Source organism: Aspergillus oryzae, chromosome 2 (genome assembly GCF_000184455.2).
Source record: "Aspergillus oryzae RIB40 DNA, chromosome 2".
Lineage (NCBI taxonomy): Eukaryota > Fungi > Ascomycota > Eurotiomycetes > Eurotiales > Aspergillaceae > Aspergillus > Aspergillus oryzae.
Genome location: NC_036436.1, coordinates 4,522,186 through 4,540,140, shown reverse-complemented (window position 1 = coordinate 4,540,140; position 17,955 = coordinate 4,522,186). Strand labels below are relative to the sequence as shown.

Genomic DNA, 17,955 nt, shown 5'->3' with positions numbered 1-17,955 from the left:
ACAGACGCACAATGAATGAACGGACTTCACATGAATTATACACAGTCAGTGAATCAGATACCATAGAATAATATACAATCTATAAATGATACAACCACACATTGATACAAGAGACCCAAACTCCACATACATATATAGTCCCACAAGGTCTACCACATAACTTTTCCGTTTCCCACCATACCTTCCCATCCATCCCGTGGCAACCAGTATACCCCCTAAACCATTTCACTCCTCCTTCCGATCCTTAGCCTCAATAGGTAAATCCATTCCAACTCGTCTAGCCGTAAGTCTAATCTTCTCTTGCTCATCCATCGTCATGCCCGGGTTATACCGTTCAACAAGCTTAAGATATTGGCGCTGCGCGCGCGCATACTGCGCCAACTGGTCCGCCTCCTGGATATGAGCATTCAGTGTTTCTTCATCCGCAGATTTGGTCTGGTCGCGGTAGAGCTCGCGGATGCGGTTGTGGAGAGGCGTTGGGTTTGAAAGGCTGCGGCGTGGGAGTTCGCGGAGGAGGGCCCGGTAGGTGGATCTTGCTTGGGCTTGGAGGGACATTTTGGGTTTTCTTCGTTTTAATTGATGGTGTCGCGTCTTGATTTTTTATTCTTTGTCTTTGTCTGTAAGATGCTTTTTAGAGGTGTTGTTGAAGAGCTTATCTGGTTGGTGGTTTGGTGGATCCTACTTCCGTTTTACCTCCGCCTACAATCTGTATGTGATCACGTGATTCATCTGGGGCAAGTTATGTGCTTCGAGATACGTAGAGCTATGTTAGGTGTTGCAGTAATAATATATTTAGACATGTCAATATGTATGTATGTACAACATAGACCAGACGATCATCATCATTCATCAGGCATCTCGTCAGTACAAGTGTATGACTGGGTCATATAATCGTTACCCTCATGGACATGGGTGACAACAGAAATATGAGAAAAGGGAAATTTTCCATCACGCGCCTTACGACCGTAACCAGCCGAACTTTTTGCGCCCCGTCTCGCCGCCAGCGGAGGGCTCGACCTGGGAACTGCGTGCATATAAATCCTAGACAGGTCAGCAAATTGCAGAGATGAAATGTGGAAGGGGAACAAAACTAACCTCATCGTCACCCGATAATTTGATATCGAGTACCAGCCTGGCTGCTTCCTCATACCTATGCAGATGGGGATAAGGCGTCTTCTGGCTGCGCTGAATACCTAAGACAACCTCCCCCATCACCTCGAATTTCCGCCAGTTGATCCTAGACTTCGTGTCTCCTACAAATGTTTTGTTCCCCTCTTCAGCGGAGACCAAATCTCGTCGGTGCAGTGGTAGGAATGGGATCCTTTCTGAAAAGGTATTGTCCCATGCTAGCCGATACGCAAAGTGACTCTTTTGTGTGCCCATGAGGATAACCAGCCTCATGAAATCTTTTTGCGTTTGAACAGGCACGGAATCGCGCGTTTGCGACAGTCGATGCACTGGTGTTCCGTTGATTCCGGCGATTACTGCACCGAGGGAATTATAGTTATTTAATCGACGCAGTTTCTGGTCGGGGGTTAGTGCAAGAAGAAAATGCAAGCGATATAGAAACTCACTTGTGCAACATTCATGAACTTTTCTAATGCCTTCGCTCGGTGCTTGGGCTTGTCTCGGAAGAGGATAACACTAGCAACGAAAAATGCTAGATGATTGAACTGCTTGATCATTCGATTGACATGCTTTAGACTCTTGATCTTGTCTTTATCCGGCCCAGAGATACTGACATGCCGCACAAGATCTCGTGGCCGGAAAGAGTTGAACATGATCCAGTCAATACGGGTTAATTCGCGCGCGAAATCTTCGTCGGGAATCTCAATGAACTGCCGCCATTGCATTTTTGATAATGATAGTCGAGGGGTAAGTTCTAAGTTTTGAGATTCTTTCTGTGCAGCCTCCATGCTCAAAAACGTGAACGACTGGCTCGACACGGTGCCGGGTTTCTCGAAGGTAGCCGAGTTCGACAGCTTCGAAGATGGGTCTGACGCGCCTTCACTGAGATCCAACGCGCTCATGTTGTATATAGGGTCTTCTTCCTCTTCGTTGTCCTCGCCTTCGTCGATCGTTGATCCGCCAAGGAACAAGGATGGGGAGCTCCGACCGGAGTTGTTGAGGAAGGTCTCGTGCCCGTCAAATTCATCAACGTCGCCATCTCTGAATGGCCAGCCTACATCATCGTCTTCTGCGTGATTCTCGAGATAGGACCCAACCTCCTTTGCAGCAAACATGTAAAAGTGGCTCTTTTCTAAAGTAGAGACAAAATCCGTAATCCGCTTGCGGGTCTTAGGGTAGGCTAGGTCGCCTGGATACTCCGATACCCAGGTGGACATAATATTGAGTAACCTCAACTGGTCCGCAATGCGAGTCAATTGATCGGTAAAATTCTTCTCGTTTCTTTCAAATCGGTTGATAAGTGCATTCAACAAGGTGGACGGTGCGGCAAACTTGCGGTAAAGGCAGAGGAATATAGACGCGAATTTGGAGTCCTGTTTCGACATCGGTTGTGCAACAAGCCGATCAACGAGTTCATCAAACGTGAATCCGGTATCATTCGAAGATCCATTGGAAGATCCTTCGCTCGACGCCTTTTCTTTGCTTTCCGGACTCGACGGAGCGCTAGCTGGCCCTTCCATTCCGTTATCCATATCTAGAAAGCTGTTGAAGGCATCCGAGCCACCGCTATTTCGCCAGGTGGCATGAAGCTGCTGCTGTCGACTGTCATCCTTTCCCGGTGACTCCTCCGCCGTTGTTATTTTGTGTGGATTCAACCGAGTCGCTGAAGGAGGTGTGTGTGGTCGCACCGGATACGTATTGCTCCGGGAGAATCGCAAGCCTTGCGCAGTGGAAGCCAGGTTTGAAGAATTCGAGGGGTCGGTGGGTTGACGGTCTTCACCGTACCCATCGACTCCCGGATCAAAGGTACTGGTGATGGGGCCGCCCGCGGCTCCAGTTGATGCAGCCGTGGGGTTTTCGGAGTTGGCACGGCTGTGATGCCAGTCCTGCGCGGAGGGTGTTTTGAATGAGTAGGGGTTTTCAATGGAGTCTAAAATATTGTTAGTATTCAGTCTGCTCTGAACCAGCGAGTAGTAGGCAGCGAAAAGCGGATTGCACGCTGCGACGCCAGCACCCTGAAGATCGGCGGCCGAATAGGGAGGACGCGAACGCTAGTCTCAGGCCGCGCCACGGAACTAGCGAGAACGTGGCGGACCATTCAAGGGGGTTTGGCCAAGAAATGAGATGAGAAGTCAGAAAGCAACGGTACAGTCCAGAAGTTTCTTCTTGGTCTCATTCTCTCCTCTTTCAGGGCTGCGTGAAATAAAGGGCACTGCAGTATTGGCGGAATGAAGTAGTTGGCATGGCTTACCATATTTACTGTTAATGACTTCACGCAGGACCATTGATATACACATCTTTTGCGACCGCGGCGACTCCGGAGATGTCTTGTGAATCTGGTAGTTCTTCAACGCAGGCTCGAGCGGCCCATCTGGAGCCTGAATGTCGCATTTGCTGGCGACCAATACAGACGGGAATGCAAATGCTGCTAAGGTGTCTATACAGGAAATTAGTAAATGCGCCGGCGAAGCACCACAACCACGTAGACGGTATTGGGGATAGTAAAGAAGAACCGCATACCTAACAGCCTTGTAAGTTCAGGAAGACCGACAGACCGTGTCATATCATGGACGACAAGAGCGCCGTCTACTGGCGGGGATTCGTTTCCAACTCGTGGCCATTCTAGGAGGCCATCGTTCCCGATTGTTATCTCATTCGTATTCATCTCCAAAAGGCGGACGAGATACACAGTCCCGTCTAACGACATCTTCTTCGTAGTCGCTCGTGATGAAAGGGGCTGTTTCATATCCAAAGCACTCTGAATAAATGTTGTTTTACCTACTTGGTCTTGGCCAACGACAGCAATGGTAACAAGTGGAAAGTTTGGCTTCGACGATGTCTGCACAGTGCATCATGGTTAGAAACGATGCGCTTTCCTGGATCTTGCAACACAGATGGTTTTGGTTGTACCTCATCGCCAGCACGAGTAGATGGAACCCCATTCTTTCTGGAGGATACCATGATTTCCTCTTCTTCTATAACAGACGGCTCAATCTTATTCCCGGTCTCTATCGCCACTTTAGAAGAATCAAGTTTATGCAGACCACCGGCAGGGGCAGAAATTGTTCGACCTGGAAGGCCCGGCCGCTGCGGAACGAACATGGCTTGGGCTTTATCGCTAGATGACCGCTCTCGTCGCGGTGTCTGGGAGTTCATAATGTGTGATGCTCGCGCGAACTCAGCGCGGCGGCGTTAGGGAATATCCGATACAGCAAACAAGGTCCGACAGCGCAAGGTCCAACTGCTGCTACGTGAGTAAGTGAAGCAGGCACGGCAGCTCATCCATTGTCGCTCGCAACCCAGACTGGAAGTTATCGGAGTACGTGCAATCGAAGGGACTGTTTAGAGCGATACCAAGGACGGTCGGCAATTTGACCCTTTGAGTTCCTCTGACACAGGTGTCAATTCCTTTTGCTTTTCTCCTCTCTCCTCTTTTTTTTTTCCTTTTTATTTTTTTAATTTTTTTATTCTGTGATGCTTCTAAAGCCGAACACCGGAGGGAGAAACTAGACGCAAACAAATCCAAAATTAGCAATGGAAAATTCAGTATCCGCAGGGAAAAGTTGGACAGAATCTCACAAGAGAATTCTCGTGACGTTGAGAACAAATATTTCTATGCTGGGAGGAGCTTCAGTGGTCGTAAGATCAGCCGAAGGCGAGTTTGCGCGCAACAGACGGAGCGATGTCACTGGCCCGACAGAGCCCCAGAAAACGATGGAGAAGCTGGTCGGAAGAAAGCTGGACAGTTATTATAATTAGAAACACACGCACGCACGAGTACCCTGTCGGCGAATCAATCAGATGGAGAGGGAAAAACAAAGAAGACCCATCGATGTCGACCTGCCAGGGAAATACCTTGTACAGGAAAAGATAGTTTGACTTCTGCGTACTTCAAAGGCGTTGTGCGCCCGTCCGGGTTGGGATCTTCACACCGCGTGGGAAGCCGACGGGACCCTTTCAAAAAGTTCGTCTTATAGGGAGGAACATGGTCTTTGGGCCTTGTTTCTTTTACTTTTTTTGTTTTCTATGTAAGGGAGGAGCGAAATAAAGAATAAATAGTGAAGAACTACAGTCAGCTTGAAACTTAATGAAGAAAGGACCGGCTAAAATAGAACATAAATAAAATACGAAAAAATAAGGAAACTCAAGTGAAGAGGTACTCCGTAAAATGACTCGAGTGCAGAAAGAGCTTCGGAGGGCACCGGGAAACATTAATGGCCATGTGTGATACAAACAATGAGACGGTAGCTTTACGGCCTCTCCGAATCAGAATAGGAGATTTGGAATCAGACATCTCATTGCTGCAAAACCCCCCCCCCCCCCTTAGGGTGTGATCATTTCCATGGACTTTTACATAGCTGATACTAGTAGAAACATGCTATGCCATATAGTACTCAGAAATACTGAGATATCAACAACCTAGGTGTTGCTAATAGCCTAATATAGGTAGTAAGTACCCTATACCTAGGCATATATATTAAGACAACACATGTTCTCCATAGGAAAGTCCGTACCGAACCCTACTACTCCGGACCTCCTAGTATGACCATGACCGCCACCTGTTAACAACCTCTTTTCACCTACGATCCTATTCCTCCATGGGATGCTCACGAGGCAACTAGACTCGCCCAATAAACCATCTCTCAAGTCCTCCATTTTTTCTTATCCAAGGGCTTGCTTACTTTTGGGTGTCCTATGATGGGAGTACGGAGTATCGACTTGTGGTCAAGGATACGCTAAGACCATAGTTAGTTCGGGACGGTTTCACCTCGTCAAATGAAGGCCGCGTTGCACGACCTTCCCCACGAGTAGACGGGGGCTTAGATCCAGGCCAATAATGAACCGACTGCTCAACTCTTGTTCTCCAGAGGGTCTGTGACTCTGTGTACCTTTCCAAGGTTGGATCAATGAAAGCAGAGGATCCAATTGATTCGGTACTTGCTGTTTCATCAGTACTCAGGCACTCATTCAATAACATCCCGAAGCTCCATACGGAGTAGACCGCACGGATAGGTATTATCGCCTATCACCAACATCCAAGCACCAAACGAAGTAAGTACCTACCTCAGGGCTATCTATCACACATATCACACAAAACTCTGGTTCAGCTCCACGGCGTCAACCTAGTTCGCGTCAACACCAGCGGCTTTGTGTGGTCCAGCCTCAAGCGGATCTGTCAATTAAAACTGCATTAGTCTCCATTAGACAGCCAGTCAAACGAAGTTCATTAAATTTTTATGGGGAACATCGTGCTTGCTGACTTGGTTGGCTTCTGCCGAAGATGGCCCGAGTGTCAACATAAGTCCTCGAACGGAGTACGTACCTCCGCTATGGCTATGTAGGCCATAGTTATTTTATTTATCCCAGCCTTTCCAGGGTGGTATTGTTTTAAGCTTATATGCCTACACAAAAAAAATTCTCGTCTGATAACCTAGCAGCGGAACGGAGGGCGGGTTTGACATAGTCGGATCAGCTAATATGCAAACCTTATAACCTCATACTTGATTGCTCTAGTTGTTTAATTTCTTCTTCATAGGTTGCTAAAGTGTACTATACATCAGTCAAGGTTACCACGAATATACTGGGCCCTCTGCTAAAAAACTTTCCGAGGTGAAGGCTTGTCGGTTTATTGTCCGGTTTTTTTCACCCAACATGTTCAGCCTCGGCACAGTTAATCGAGGTCGAGAATGACTGACAAACACATGAATCTAAAACTCCCGTTTGATGCACGCGTGATGCTTCCCAAGGCAGAAGGGAGAAGAGCAAACGACAAAGTACACGTCATGTAGATTCCTGGGGGAATCGCTCTCCATTGACCAAAGCTACGAATCGCATGTAGCCTTCGGCGTTTTTCCCGACCTCGGAGCCTTCTTCGCACATCTCCCTTAGTTTTCTAACTTTTCCCAACCCTCTGTTGAAGCCCTTCTCACGAGTCCAAGGTCCTCGGCTGCGAGGAGCTCCCTTTCCCCGTCCGAAGGGACGTCGGCCCCCATGAACTTGAGTCTCAACCCATTCCTCCTCAAGGGTAGCCTTATAGATATCTCGTAACTGGTCACGTAGTGCCGGATAACGATCGAACAGCTCCTTAAGCTGGGGTGAAGACCCTAAAGCATGGGGGTCGGTATCGTTCTGTGACTCATGTGTATTTTCACCAGTATGCCCATTGACTTCTTCTGGTTGGTGTCCGGTACCATTCACTTCTTCGGATGTCTTTGACGATGGTTCTTTGGGCGCGCAGTAGATTTTGTGGGACTGAGTGCAGGCGAGCGAGCAACTGGGGGATGCATATTAGTGGTTCTGTTTTTCTTGTTTGCTATCTTTGCATCTGTGGATTAATTCACAGCTTTCTTTTTCTTTCTTTTCAGTAACTCTTGAAACTTACCTCAAAAGCCCACATGTCGGACATCGGTATTTGGAGGGTTCTGAGGCGCAAACCTCGCATGTATTAGGCATTTTCTTAGTATGAGCAGCCTTGGAGCTTTCGCAGCTGCGCAGCATTCAATCAGACCCCCTCAAGCATGGTTGAGCATCCAACCACAATGGGTTTATTAAATTCAGCCTTAGGTGTTCAAGCTTGTCAATCTTAAACACCTGGGATGGGCTGGAAGCGGTCGAAAATGCCAATCGAGAACAAAAAGAGCTCTGAAAGGGATGTGTCAGCATCAGACCATACCTGAAAAGTACTAGTGTTTCTGCACCATCCTACCTAGATGCTTCAGATTGCTCAATTGTCTTCATACTGATTGATTGCCAACATTAAACATCTTTGCTAAGCTTCCTAATACAAAACTTCAACTTCTCCATGGCACGCAATATGACATAAAACGTATTCGCAAGCCAACACCCCAGGCAGCAAATAGCATTGTCCATTGAGACATCAAAGCTTCCGACTAATGCTCTCCCGGAGGATCCTTTACATGAATTGAATATAATGGCAATAGTGAACATATCAGATACTTCCTTGGGAAGGACAGATGGTTATAACCTTCGATGGAGATGATGATACCTTTGGGCTTGACCGAACACTAATTCGCGTGCGCTAATAGGGCTAGTATTGTGTTTCATGTTTGTACAAACCCCATAAGAGCTTAAAGAGCTCTTTTGTACGAAATACCATCGACTTCATCGTCTAGTAGCTTCATGACCCCGATAGCTGCTGCATTGTGTGTTAAACATCGATGTATAAAACGTCACTGGATTGATTTACAGCACCAAAAGAGTCATTGAAGATGGACCGTTACATTACACTAGATCTCAACATCATTTGACACTGGATAACATAATAGGATTCCTACCCTCAATAAGCCTCCATACGGGAGAAGCTGTGTCATGATTTGTAGACATTTCCGGCCACCGCTTTCTCACTGTGACTGCATTTGGGGCTCTCGAAGACTCGAACATCCGAAAACTAAGACTAACAAAGTCCCAGTGAGTGGGGAAAAGATCAGCAGCTTAACGGTCACATGTGATCCACATACCATGGTTCATCCTCCTGGTGTGTGCACTTCGTAGGTAGAAAGCGATGTGCGTAGGATCTTGATTAGAGACATTGTTTACTTGTTCAGCCTATGCGCAGCCAATTCAAAACAGATTCTAATCTGGCCCACCTCTTTCACTTCTGCGGTGCGCGGTAACCGAGATGACCTCGGGTCACGAAAATGGGCGGCATACCGTTTAAGTCCACCGGATGCAATACATGCCGGCGCCGAAAGGTCAAGGTAAGGCCGAACACAACCCTTTTTCCTAAGCAACGAACCAGCAGACTCCTGACCGTTGGAATATAACGCATGTTTAGTGCGATGAAGCCAAACCGGAATGCCTCCGGTGCGTCAAGAACGGCCATGTCTGCACCGGTTATGAGCGGTCAAGGGTTTTCATACACAAATCCTCCAATGCAATGGAGGATGGTGCGCAAAAGTTCACCCGGCGCCCAAAAGCTCTTCTGAACGATCTTATAACTCACCAAGTAGGCCAGGTGGAACCTGGAGTGCCTCAGCTGAATACTAATGTGGAGGTCCGATCTCAATTGTTCCAGTCCTTCATAGACAGATATCTGCCCCAGTCACAATATATACGCGACAGGACGGGGAAGAATATTCTTCAGACCCTTCCAGATCTCTCTGGGAGCAGCCTGCTTCTAGACAAAGCGGTTGTCGCTCTCTCAACGGCTTTTTTGGCAAAACAAAATCAAGATAGACATTTACTGCAGAACAGCACTAAAATCTACGGGAATGCCATTCAGATGCTGTATGGTAAGATAAGCTCGGGAAGAGCTCTCGGCAAAGATGCCTTGTATACCACGATAATCTTCCAAATATATGAAGTATGTCTCACGGATATACTTGCACTGGGTCCCACTGTTATCGCACCAGCTGACAGGGAAGCAGTTAATCAACTGCTCCCCACCGGGATTTGGGGCGTGGATTGCCCATGTCCAAGGCAGTAGTGCGATCATCAACCAGTGTTCTGGACAAGATGATGAGACCGCTGCCTCAAGGCTCTTTCGTCGTCAACTCAAGTTCGTCACTGTTAGTGTTCTGATCCTCGATTAGTCGACCGCTTCTACTTGCTGATGCTTAGTAAACCAGTTGTGCGATGCAATTGGAAAACGCAAAGCGCCAGATTTCTACAACCCCTCGGCCTGGCAAGATAACTCGTTGCAGGACAGAGATAGTCCTGAGCCCATTGATGAGCTTATTGATCGGCTGGCGGACTGTTCCGCTTTGATGGAACAAGTTGACGGCTTTCTCAAGAAGGGGGCTGAAGTCCACGACCAGATTCAAAACTCTGGGCGAGAATTGTTATTCACTTGTTTCTCTTTAGAGGAGAAACTCCATCGAATCTGTTGCAGGATGCAGAAGGAACTCGGGAAGCCTTCAGTATCACCTGCTAATGTGACTTGTCGAAAGGATTTTAGAAGCTCTCTCTTCACCGACTTGTTGCCCAAGCCCTTTCAATTCCCGTCTCTCACTTGTGCAGAAGCTCATCTAATATACTGGACTGCATTAGTATTGCTCTATCCTCTAATAGACCAGTTACTCGAGGTACTCCAAGTTTCGGCAGGCCACGTCTCTCTGGCTGGCTGCTACTCACCTTCTGGCGAACATGCAAATTCCGAAATCACAGCCGATTTCACTACCCTTGCTGAACACTATGCTGACCAGGTCTGTCGCTCCGTTCTCTATTGCTTACAGCCAGATTTGAAAACCTTGGGCGCCCAGTTCCTGCTTGCTCCCTTAAGTCAGAGCGCACAGTTTTATAGCGTACATGAATTAGCCGAAAAATACCGGTGGTGCCAGGAAGTGTTTGTGCTTCTGCCTCAGCTAGGTCTTGGTATCGGGTATTTTCTAAAGGACATGGTTTGGCCCAAGTACCGTTCTTCACAGAGGAGATATTTGACTCCCAAATCGATATCGCCTGAGTGAGAGCGATTTCGGCGATTACATCATTCAACAGCTATGCAAACAATACAGAGGATTAGCTCACCGCGCAAGCACAAAAGCTTGGCTAAGCTTCCTCCAAAGACCAGCTTCTATGTGCTAGCGTTAATACCCATTGAGCCCAAGCTTCCAAAGCTCTGAACGTGTCGTCTATTATACATAATACGAGTATATGTAGTCATCAGCTTTACGCCCCATGCTGCTATACTTCGAGGGTATCCCCTCTATCACGATAGTCCGCTTTTTTTTGTCTTAATTAGCTAGTACGTTATCAGAAACGAACAATCACCACACATATCATGAGTTGTGATTTTAGATTTTACATATACAAGTTGTTGTATGAGGGGGTGTGTGGAAGAAATACATGTCGAGCTACCTTTAGATAGTGAAACATGTACTGTATATACATACGATCCAGAGAACAGTAGCTCCTTAAAAGGGTGATACGACTACCATTATTAGGAATGCTCGAAGCATAGATACCTGGGGACACTCCGATGTCTCGCTTTTTTCCGAATGCAATGCAACTTCGGCAGTGGACTGGAATGTCGGGTATGTCAAACTGCCACCTTGTGATTGGCTAAAGTCAATTCCCGATTTATCAGCAAGTTCGTTTCCCGGGTCACGTGAAACCCATTGCGTCAGAGTGCCGGGCGGTCGGAAGAAAGTATTGTACTTTCCATCAACTATCCAGAAACAATCCCCAAACAGACAAACCAGATACGCCAGCGTACTAGGTTACTAAGTTCAAAATATGTCTGTCAGCTCAGTATCAGGTACCATGCTTAGGCGAACTGTCTTGAACTCCAGAGTCACGGCACAGCGCTTGGGCGTGGTTGAGCCTTCCTCGCGCACCGTCATCCCCAATGTCTTTGCATCTTACAGAACTATCCACCGTTCGGCTCGGTTGCCCGCTATTACTGCCTCGGAGGCTCGCCATCGGCCGACTTTGCGGCCTCACCAACAGTCTGCAGTGACCCGTGTGAATGGGCCATCGCCAGTCAGCAAGCGCTCAATCTTCATCCAAACCGAGAACACACCCAATCCCGACGTAGGTCAATCACTGTTCAGACCATTTTGATTGGACCCATACTGATGCTGAGACCTGAATTTAGGCTCTGAAGTTCATTCCTAACCATCGTGTCCTCCCAGAGGATTTCCCGACATCATTCCTCGAGTACTTGTCCCCTCGCTCTACTCTCGCTCCTCCTCACCCTTCCCCCTTGGCTGCGAACCTGTTCAATGTTGACGGTGTCACCTCCATCTTCTTCGGACCTGAGTTCATCACTGTGACCAAGGCAAGCGATGCAAACTGGGCCCATATCAAACCCGAAATCTTCAGCTTGATTACGCAGGCTGTAACCTCCGGCGAGCCGATCGTCAACACGGTCGCTAAATCCGGAGAGAACGCGCAGGAGGGCGGCGAGGAGGAATCGCTCAGCTACAATGAAGAAGATGACGAAGTTGTCAGCATGATCAAGGAGCTCTTGGAGACAAGAATCCGGCCGGCAATCCAGGAAGATGGAGGCGACATTGAGCTTCGGGGCTTCGAGAACGGTATTGTGATGCTGAAGTTGCGCGGCGCTTGCCGGACCTGCGACTCGAGCACTGTCACTCTGAAGAACGGCATTGAGTCTATGCTTATGCACTACGTAAGTTTCCCGTCTTTTATTTTCCCCTCGGGGTTGCTTGTTGGGGTAGGTGGCTAATGGTGTATGTCTGGACAGATCGAGGAAGTGCAGGGAGTTGAGCAAGTGATGGATGAGGAGGAGGAGATCTCGATGCACGAATTCGCCAAGTTTGAAGAGAAGTTGCGCCAACAGAAGGGTGCCGCTGCCACCGCTTCTACGGGAGGCAAGGGAACTCTGGACTCGGCCCCATAAAAGCATTGTATTTTGTCCCTGTCTTTGTTCGTTTGTTTCGTTTATATACCATTGGTTGCATATCAATGTTTTAATGAGTGGATAGAAGAGCTTTGCGTATGGAAATGCTCATGTTTACGTCTCTCCGTAATGGGGACTTGTACAATACTATCGAATGAACTATAAACACATACCCCTCTCTATAGTATTCTATGACGACTCTGATGGGCAAGACTAATCAACAACCCAACAAGACATAGACCAAGAACATCTATCTAGATTAACACATTATTTCGACAGTCCAGGCACCCTCCCAAGCCGGAAAGGTCCCAAATTCGCCACAACCCTACACCCACCACCCCAGCCTCTCGCCACGAAAACGCAGGCAAATTGGGCGTCGGCTATGAGGAGCCGAGAGCCGAACCCTCACAACGAAAACCGAAAAGGCACATGTCGCAACGACATCCCCCAATCAAGCAAGCCCAATCCCACAAGGGGATTTTGAAAAAACAAAGATACTAGCGTCGGGTGGGAGCGCGGAAGGTGGAGTTCCAAATTGGAGAAGGGAGGCCTAAAGGATGCAATGGACTTTCTTTCGGCCGGGGGGGGGGCTCAAGCGTAGGGACTAGGTCGGGCTAATTTAGTCAATGTCTTAGGGGCTACTAACATATCCCTCGAGTTGCTAAGGGTTATATTCAGATTTTACTGCAGGGGATGTGAAGCACCTGACTTTTGAGAGCTGGAGGTTTACAAGAAAGGGTAGACATGGTCGGACCTGCCTGGAAGGGGCTGCGGGGTTCTAGATGTGGGTCGAAATCATAAAGTCTACCCAGATGAGGTTGACAACTGTGAGATCGGATCGGCATTCAGATATTGCCGGTGGGTAGTGGAGGATGGAAAAGAATAATTGGTTTCTTGCTTGTGTGTGGCTGAGGTGTTAGTCAGGGTGTATCGTATGGTGTTGATTCTTTCCGTCTGCCGTTCTGCATATATATTTGTGTACAGTGATGTACCGCGACGTGATCGGGTAGAGACTACCAGTCAGGGAAGGTAAACCACGTTTCGGGGAATATAAGCATCAAAACAAAACCTGACAACGAGAAGAATCCGAATAGAAAAAAGAAACGAAGTAAAGAAGGAAAGGAAAGGGAAAAAAAGTAAAAATAAAATGAAAACTTTGATCAAAGAAATACTGTCAAAACGGTATCAGATGATGATCAATGAGAGTAATCGTGCAACATCCCCACGTCACCAATCTGGTCTCAGTTGAAATATTTCATAATGAATGGACTTGAAGGCTGGAATGCGCCTCCAACAATCCGTGGGTTACCATCTGATTTTTGGTGTCATTAGCCATCATTGACCCAGTGGCCGAGAGAAGGGTCCGACAAGCTATCAACCATGGGTGGGACCGCAGAGCTCTTCCTCCTGGAGTACTTGAACTGTCTGTTACGCTGCAACCCCCTTGGACTAACGAAAGGGGTAGCCAGGGGCCTAAACGGACAGTCACTGTGAAGTGAACTTACTTCTTGTGGATATCGGTGAGTAACGGAAAACGATCTCCTCTGAGGACGGGGAATATGATATGGACTCGTATGGCTGGAAGGAAAAAGAACCTAGGCAAATGCAAAGGCGGCTCGTGGGTTGAAAGAACCAATGCGGGAAAGCTCTCTCCGCAATCTGGACGGCAGAAGATCCTGCATGACATGGGAACTTGCGTCTCGTAATTGGACGGTATTCCTTCGGCCCAACTTTACTGGTGAGGAGGTCATCTTTTTCAGGACAATATGATTTGATTGCGTCCTTCTTCCCCCGCAATTCGGATGCGCTTCTTTTTAGTGTGGCACATGGTTGGTCCAGAAGAGATCCCTAAAAGAGGGGAGATGATGTTCGACCTCCTTCGACAAATGGATGGAAAGTATGGAAGGGTTAATCATGTACTGGGACCTAGGATGTTTGCTTCGAACAATTAATTCCTGGATGCTTTTGGTGTTTTTTTTACCCAAAGATTGTCGGGTATGGTGGAGTGTAACGTAACGACAGTATGACGTTATGATACAAGAAGTGGTCTGACACCCGTGACCCTTTTTCTACTTTCCAGGAATAAACGATGGAAGAAGAAAAAGTAAAAAAACGAAAGGGAAAGGAGGAAGAAAGAAGATTTTATAATAAATATAAGGTTATGAGTGACTCAATTTTGACCTTTCTCTTTTTTGTTCTCTTCCTTTTTCTATTGTACATATATATATGGAGGGCAAGAGAATAGCTCCCTGTTCGGGTTGCTTCCAGGTGGTCTCTGCAAACCTCTACAAATCGTAGCGCATACCAAATGGTGGGGCAACTGGGAAGAGACCACCACACACACCCAGTGTTAATGTCAGCCGACGATTTTCATATGAATCAATCAATCAATCAATTCGAATCGATTCAATTCAATTCCAGTTATACACACTCTCTGGGCTATACATTTCTTTGTTACGGTTGGGACCCCCGTAGTCAAGCGCTAGTATAGGTATTTGGTCGCATGAGCTGCGTATTAAGCATCAAGGGGATGATGCAATTGAATGAGTTGACAAACCCTTTCTCAAAGCTCGCTTCCTCAGCATAATTTCGTGGAACAGATCGTAGTGACAGAGAGTTTTTCTTACAATTCAAATTGAAGGTATAGATAGGTTACATATACATGGAAAGGCATCACCTGTGTCGTGTTCACTGACAGGACTTGGGGAAATCCAAGGACGCTGAGAGGTGGCTCGGGGCATCCGATTCCCATTTGAACACCCCGGAGGATCTTCAACTTGGCCTCCACTCGACCCACTTGAAGCGTTCCATCGATGGCCGACCAGTTCCTTGCACCTGTCTTGCCTGTCTGTCATACTACGCTAAGTACGACCACCACTTGATTGCCGCCACCACTCATTCCATTACATGACCTTTGCTACATTGATCCCATACCTAAGGCATCATTGGGACTGATGAATGGTCGGAACCGACGAATACCTTCCTGGTAGAATTTCCTTCCCCTCCAATCAATCCGGCGCAGTAGTTTCTTTCAATTCGTTCCGCCTCTTTCTTCATACCTTCTGCACTCGACCTGTGGCTCCATGCGAGGTTTATCTAGGCTCTTCTGTCAAAATAACTTACCCCGCCTCCAAAGTAATTAAAAACGCTCCCGGGCTCAATTCGATATTGGTTGGTCCTTACACCCATGTATGAATGTCGCTCAGAGGCACCGACCAATGAACCAACCATCTCAATGAACTGACTCCTTGAACCTAACCACGATTATGGTAGTAGCTTGACGGACCACTTGCGCCACTGCCTCTCGGTGCCCCGACCCGTGGCTCGTCTTTTCTCCTCCTTCGTGTCCACTCTCAGTGGCCTGAGGTTTAGGTACATTAGCTGCTGCGACGGTGTTAGCTTGCATTTTTTTTTTTATCTATCCATCCTCTCTCATCACTGTACAACTTCTCCTCCTTTTTTACATTTTCTTTTCGCCTCCCTCGAGATTTCTCGTTTTTTCTTCTTTTTCTTTTTTCCGCATCTTCTTCTACTCGGAACAGATACTACTTCTGAACTTTGATCTTTCTGCCTCACATTTCTCCGTACTCAACAATTAGAGCACTGTCACCCGCCTTGTGCCCCTGGCCCACCTCCCGCATTTTGGGGCGACAGATCGATCCAGCAACGTTGCAGAAGCCACACTCCGGCTCTCTCCAAAGCACCTTTACGAAGCTGCGACGCCGCTTTCAACTTTTCGCCCTCACGCCTCCAACCTCTCGTCGCAGCGACCAACAACCATCGAAAGAACAACAACAAAAAAAAAAAAAAAAAAAAAAAGAGACGCATAAAAAGAGAGAAAACGTCCTTCGTAATAAGTCCGATTTCTGCTTGATTGAATCGCGACGGTTCATTCTTATCTCACCAGTGATCTCGCGTGCGCCCGCCTCGAAGATGCGCTACTCTTAAGGGGATCTACCCATAAGTTACTGTACTGGAGCCACACTGATTTCCAACGTCATCCGTTAAATGGTCACGCTACCATCTGCGAACCCGCGCTTTCTGGACCAACTCTTTTGTCGCAACTCGACATCGAGTGTATCTCTAGATTCCTCGTGAACGGAATCAATTTGAATCGAGCTGGGTAATAACGTTCTTTATTAAATTAAAAAGACAAAAAATCCCCCGAAGAAATAAAGGGAAAAAAGGAAAAAAAGGAAAAAAAAAAGAATCAGAACGATTATTCTCTCGGATAGGGGCCCCTCTTACCCGACCTCTTTGCCTACGGCCTTTTACAAGACGCCCTCTACGCATATTATCGATAGAAGCCTGGTCGCTTCTTTCAGCGCAATCATTACCCTTGTTTATACTGCAACGGAGATGCCCATTTGATTCAAAGACTGCCTTGTTATTTGGGATTGGATAGACTATTAAGAAAAGTTTCGTTTTTATTAGACTGGTAAGTCCAGACATCATATGATGGAATACGCATAATTGCTCACATTCGCCGGCCATCTTGACAGACGCGATCACGACCTTCGTCTGCTTGTTAGTAACCTGTCGAATTGACCGGCAGGATTTCACGCTTCCTACATCGGTTACTGGTTTGATCCGAAATTGTATTTTCGAAAGGTATGTGCAAAGTGAATTCCTTATATTGGATGTTTTAAGGCTGCCGAGATGAATTTCGAGCAACCCGCAATTTCTCCCCCGCAGCCCGCATTCCACTGCATGTTTTACGTTGCTTTTTTGTTCCCCTTTCCCCGCGATTTGTACCAGACCCAATGGGGAGGCTTTTGTCATGTTGTAGCATCAGCCTTGCATTCAAGCAATATGCACAAAGCGCTTTGACTGCCGAGAGGAGCATACCAAGAACACAGACCATTGGGATGTATATCCTTCTTGTATCTGTTATTCAATGTCGTTCAAACTCCACGAGTCAACTACAGCAGAAACCCCAAGCAAACATCGTCATACTCCCAGAGATTCACCAGTTTCCGTTGGTAGTCAGAGAGACGAATGTTCTCTTTCCATAGGGTTGGCAGTCATCTGACATGCTATGACCCGTCAATTCACCACATCCAGCTCCCAATATCGCCACCCGCAGTTGTTGGCGGTGTATATACCCTCTCATCTCCTTCGTCATCCTCCGACACAGCTTGTTTCCCTTCTTCCAGATATATGTACCCCTTTTGTCGGCTATCATTTCCCATGGGTTTCTCTAGTCTTGTGTTTCTGTTCATTTTACTGCACACCTTCCCATTGCAATATTTATGCAAATTCAACTGACCTTAGTACATCAAGAGAGTTTATAAATCTCAGATTGCTTTTGCCTGTTTCTTTGAAAGACTTTCATTGAGAATTCATAGATTGTTTCGACATCGTCTGTTAACCTTGCTCAGTTTTCATCTTCGAAAGTTGAACACGCTTCCTGAACTTTGATTCTTTGCTTCGACTACCAACCGGTGAATCGTTCCAACCAACCCTAAGGTTAAACACAAATATTTCATCTCTCTTATCAGCAT

At 47.1% G+C, this 17,955-nt stretch overlaps 5 protein-coding genes across 5 annotated transcripts; 1 reads left to right on the top strand and 4 right to left on the bottom strand.

Annotated features, from left to right (window-relative positions):
- Positions 1-225: 225 nt before the first annotated feature.
- On the bottom strand, positions 226-555 carry AO090003000902 (LYR motif-containing protein; the record flags this gene model as incomplete). The annotated part of the gene is made up of 1 exon (XM_001819969.1): positions 226-555. One exon carries the CDS (start codon positions 553-555, stop codon positions 226-228), a length of 330 nt encoding a protein of 109 aa, XP_001820021.1.
- Positions 556-957: 402 nt separating this feature from the next.
- Positions 958-2,513, bottom strand: AO090003000901 (putative Ras guanyl-nucleotide exchange factor RasGEF; the record flags this gene model as incomplete). The annotated part of the gene is made up of 3 exons (XM_001819968.3): positions 958-1,041; positions 1,096-1,524; positions 1,575-2,513. The coding sequence occupies 3 exons, from the start codon at positions 2,511-2,513 to the stop codon at positions 958-960; spliced, it is 1,452 nt and encodes a 483-aa protein (XP_001820020.3).
- Positions 2,514-6,909: 4,396 nt separating this feature from the next.
- On the bottom strand, positions 6,910-7,570 carry AO090003000900 (uncharacterized protein; the record flags this gene model as incomplete). The annotated part of the gene is made up of 2 exons (XM_023235089.1): positions 6,910-7,257; positions 7,511-7,570. 2 exons carry the CDS (start codon positions 7,568-7,570, stop codon positions 6,910-6,912), a joined length of 408 nt encoding a protein of 135 aa, XP_023090142.1.
- A 1,455-nt stretch (positions 7,571-9,025) lies between these two features.
- AO090003000898 (uncharacterized protein) lies at positions 9,026-10,021 on the top strand (the record flags this gene model as incomplete). The annotated part of the gene is made up of 3 exons (XM_023235088.1): positions 9,026-9,420; positions 9,591-9,656; positions 9,952-10,021. The coding sequence occupies 3 exons, from the start codon at positions 9,026-9,028 to the stop codon at positions 10,019-10,021; spliced, it is 531 nt and encodes a 176-aa protein (XP_023090141.1).
- Positions 10,022-11,734: 1,713 nt separating this feature from the next.
- Positions 11,735-12,457, bottom strand: AO090003000897 (uncharacterized protein; the record flags this gene model as incomplete). The annotated part of the gene is made up of 1 exon (XM_023235087.1): positions 11,735-12,457. The coding sequence occupies one exon, from the start codon at positions 12,455-12,457 to the stop codon at positions 11,735-11,737; it is 723 nt and encodes a 240-aa protein (XP_023090140.1).
- Between the last annotated feature and the right edge of the window lie 5,498 nt (positions 12,458-17,955).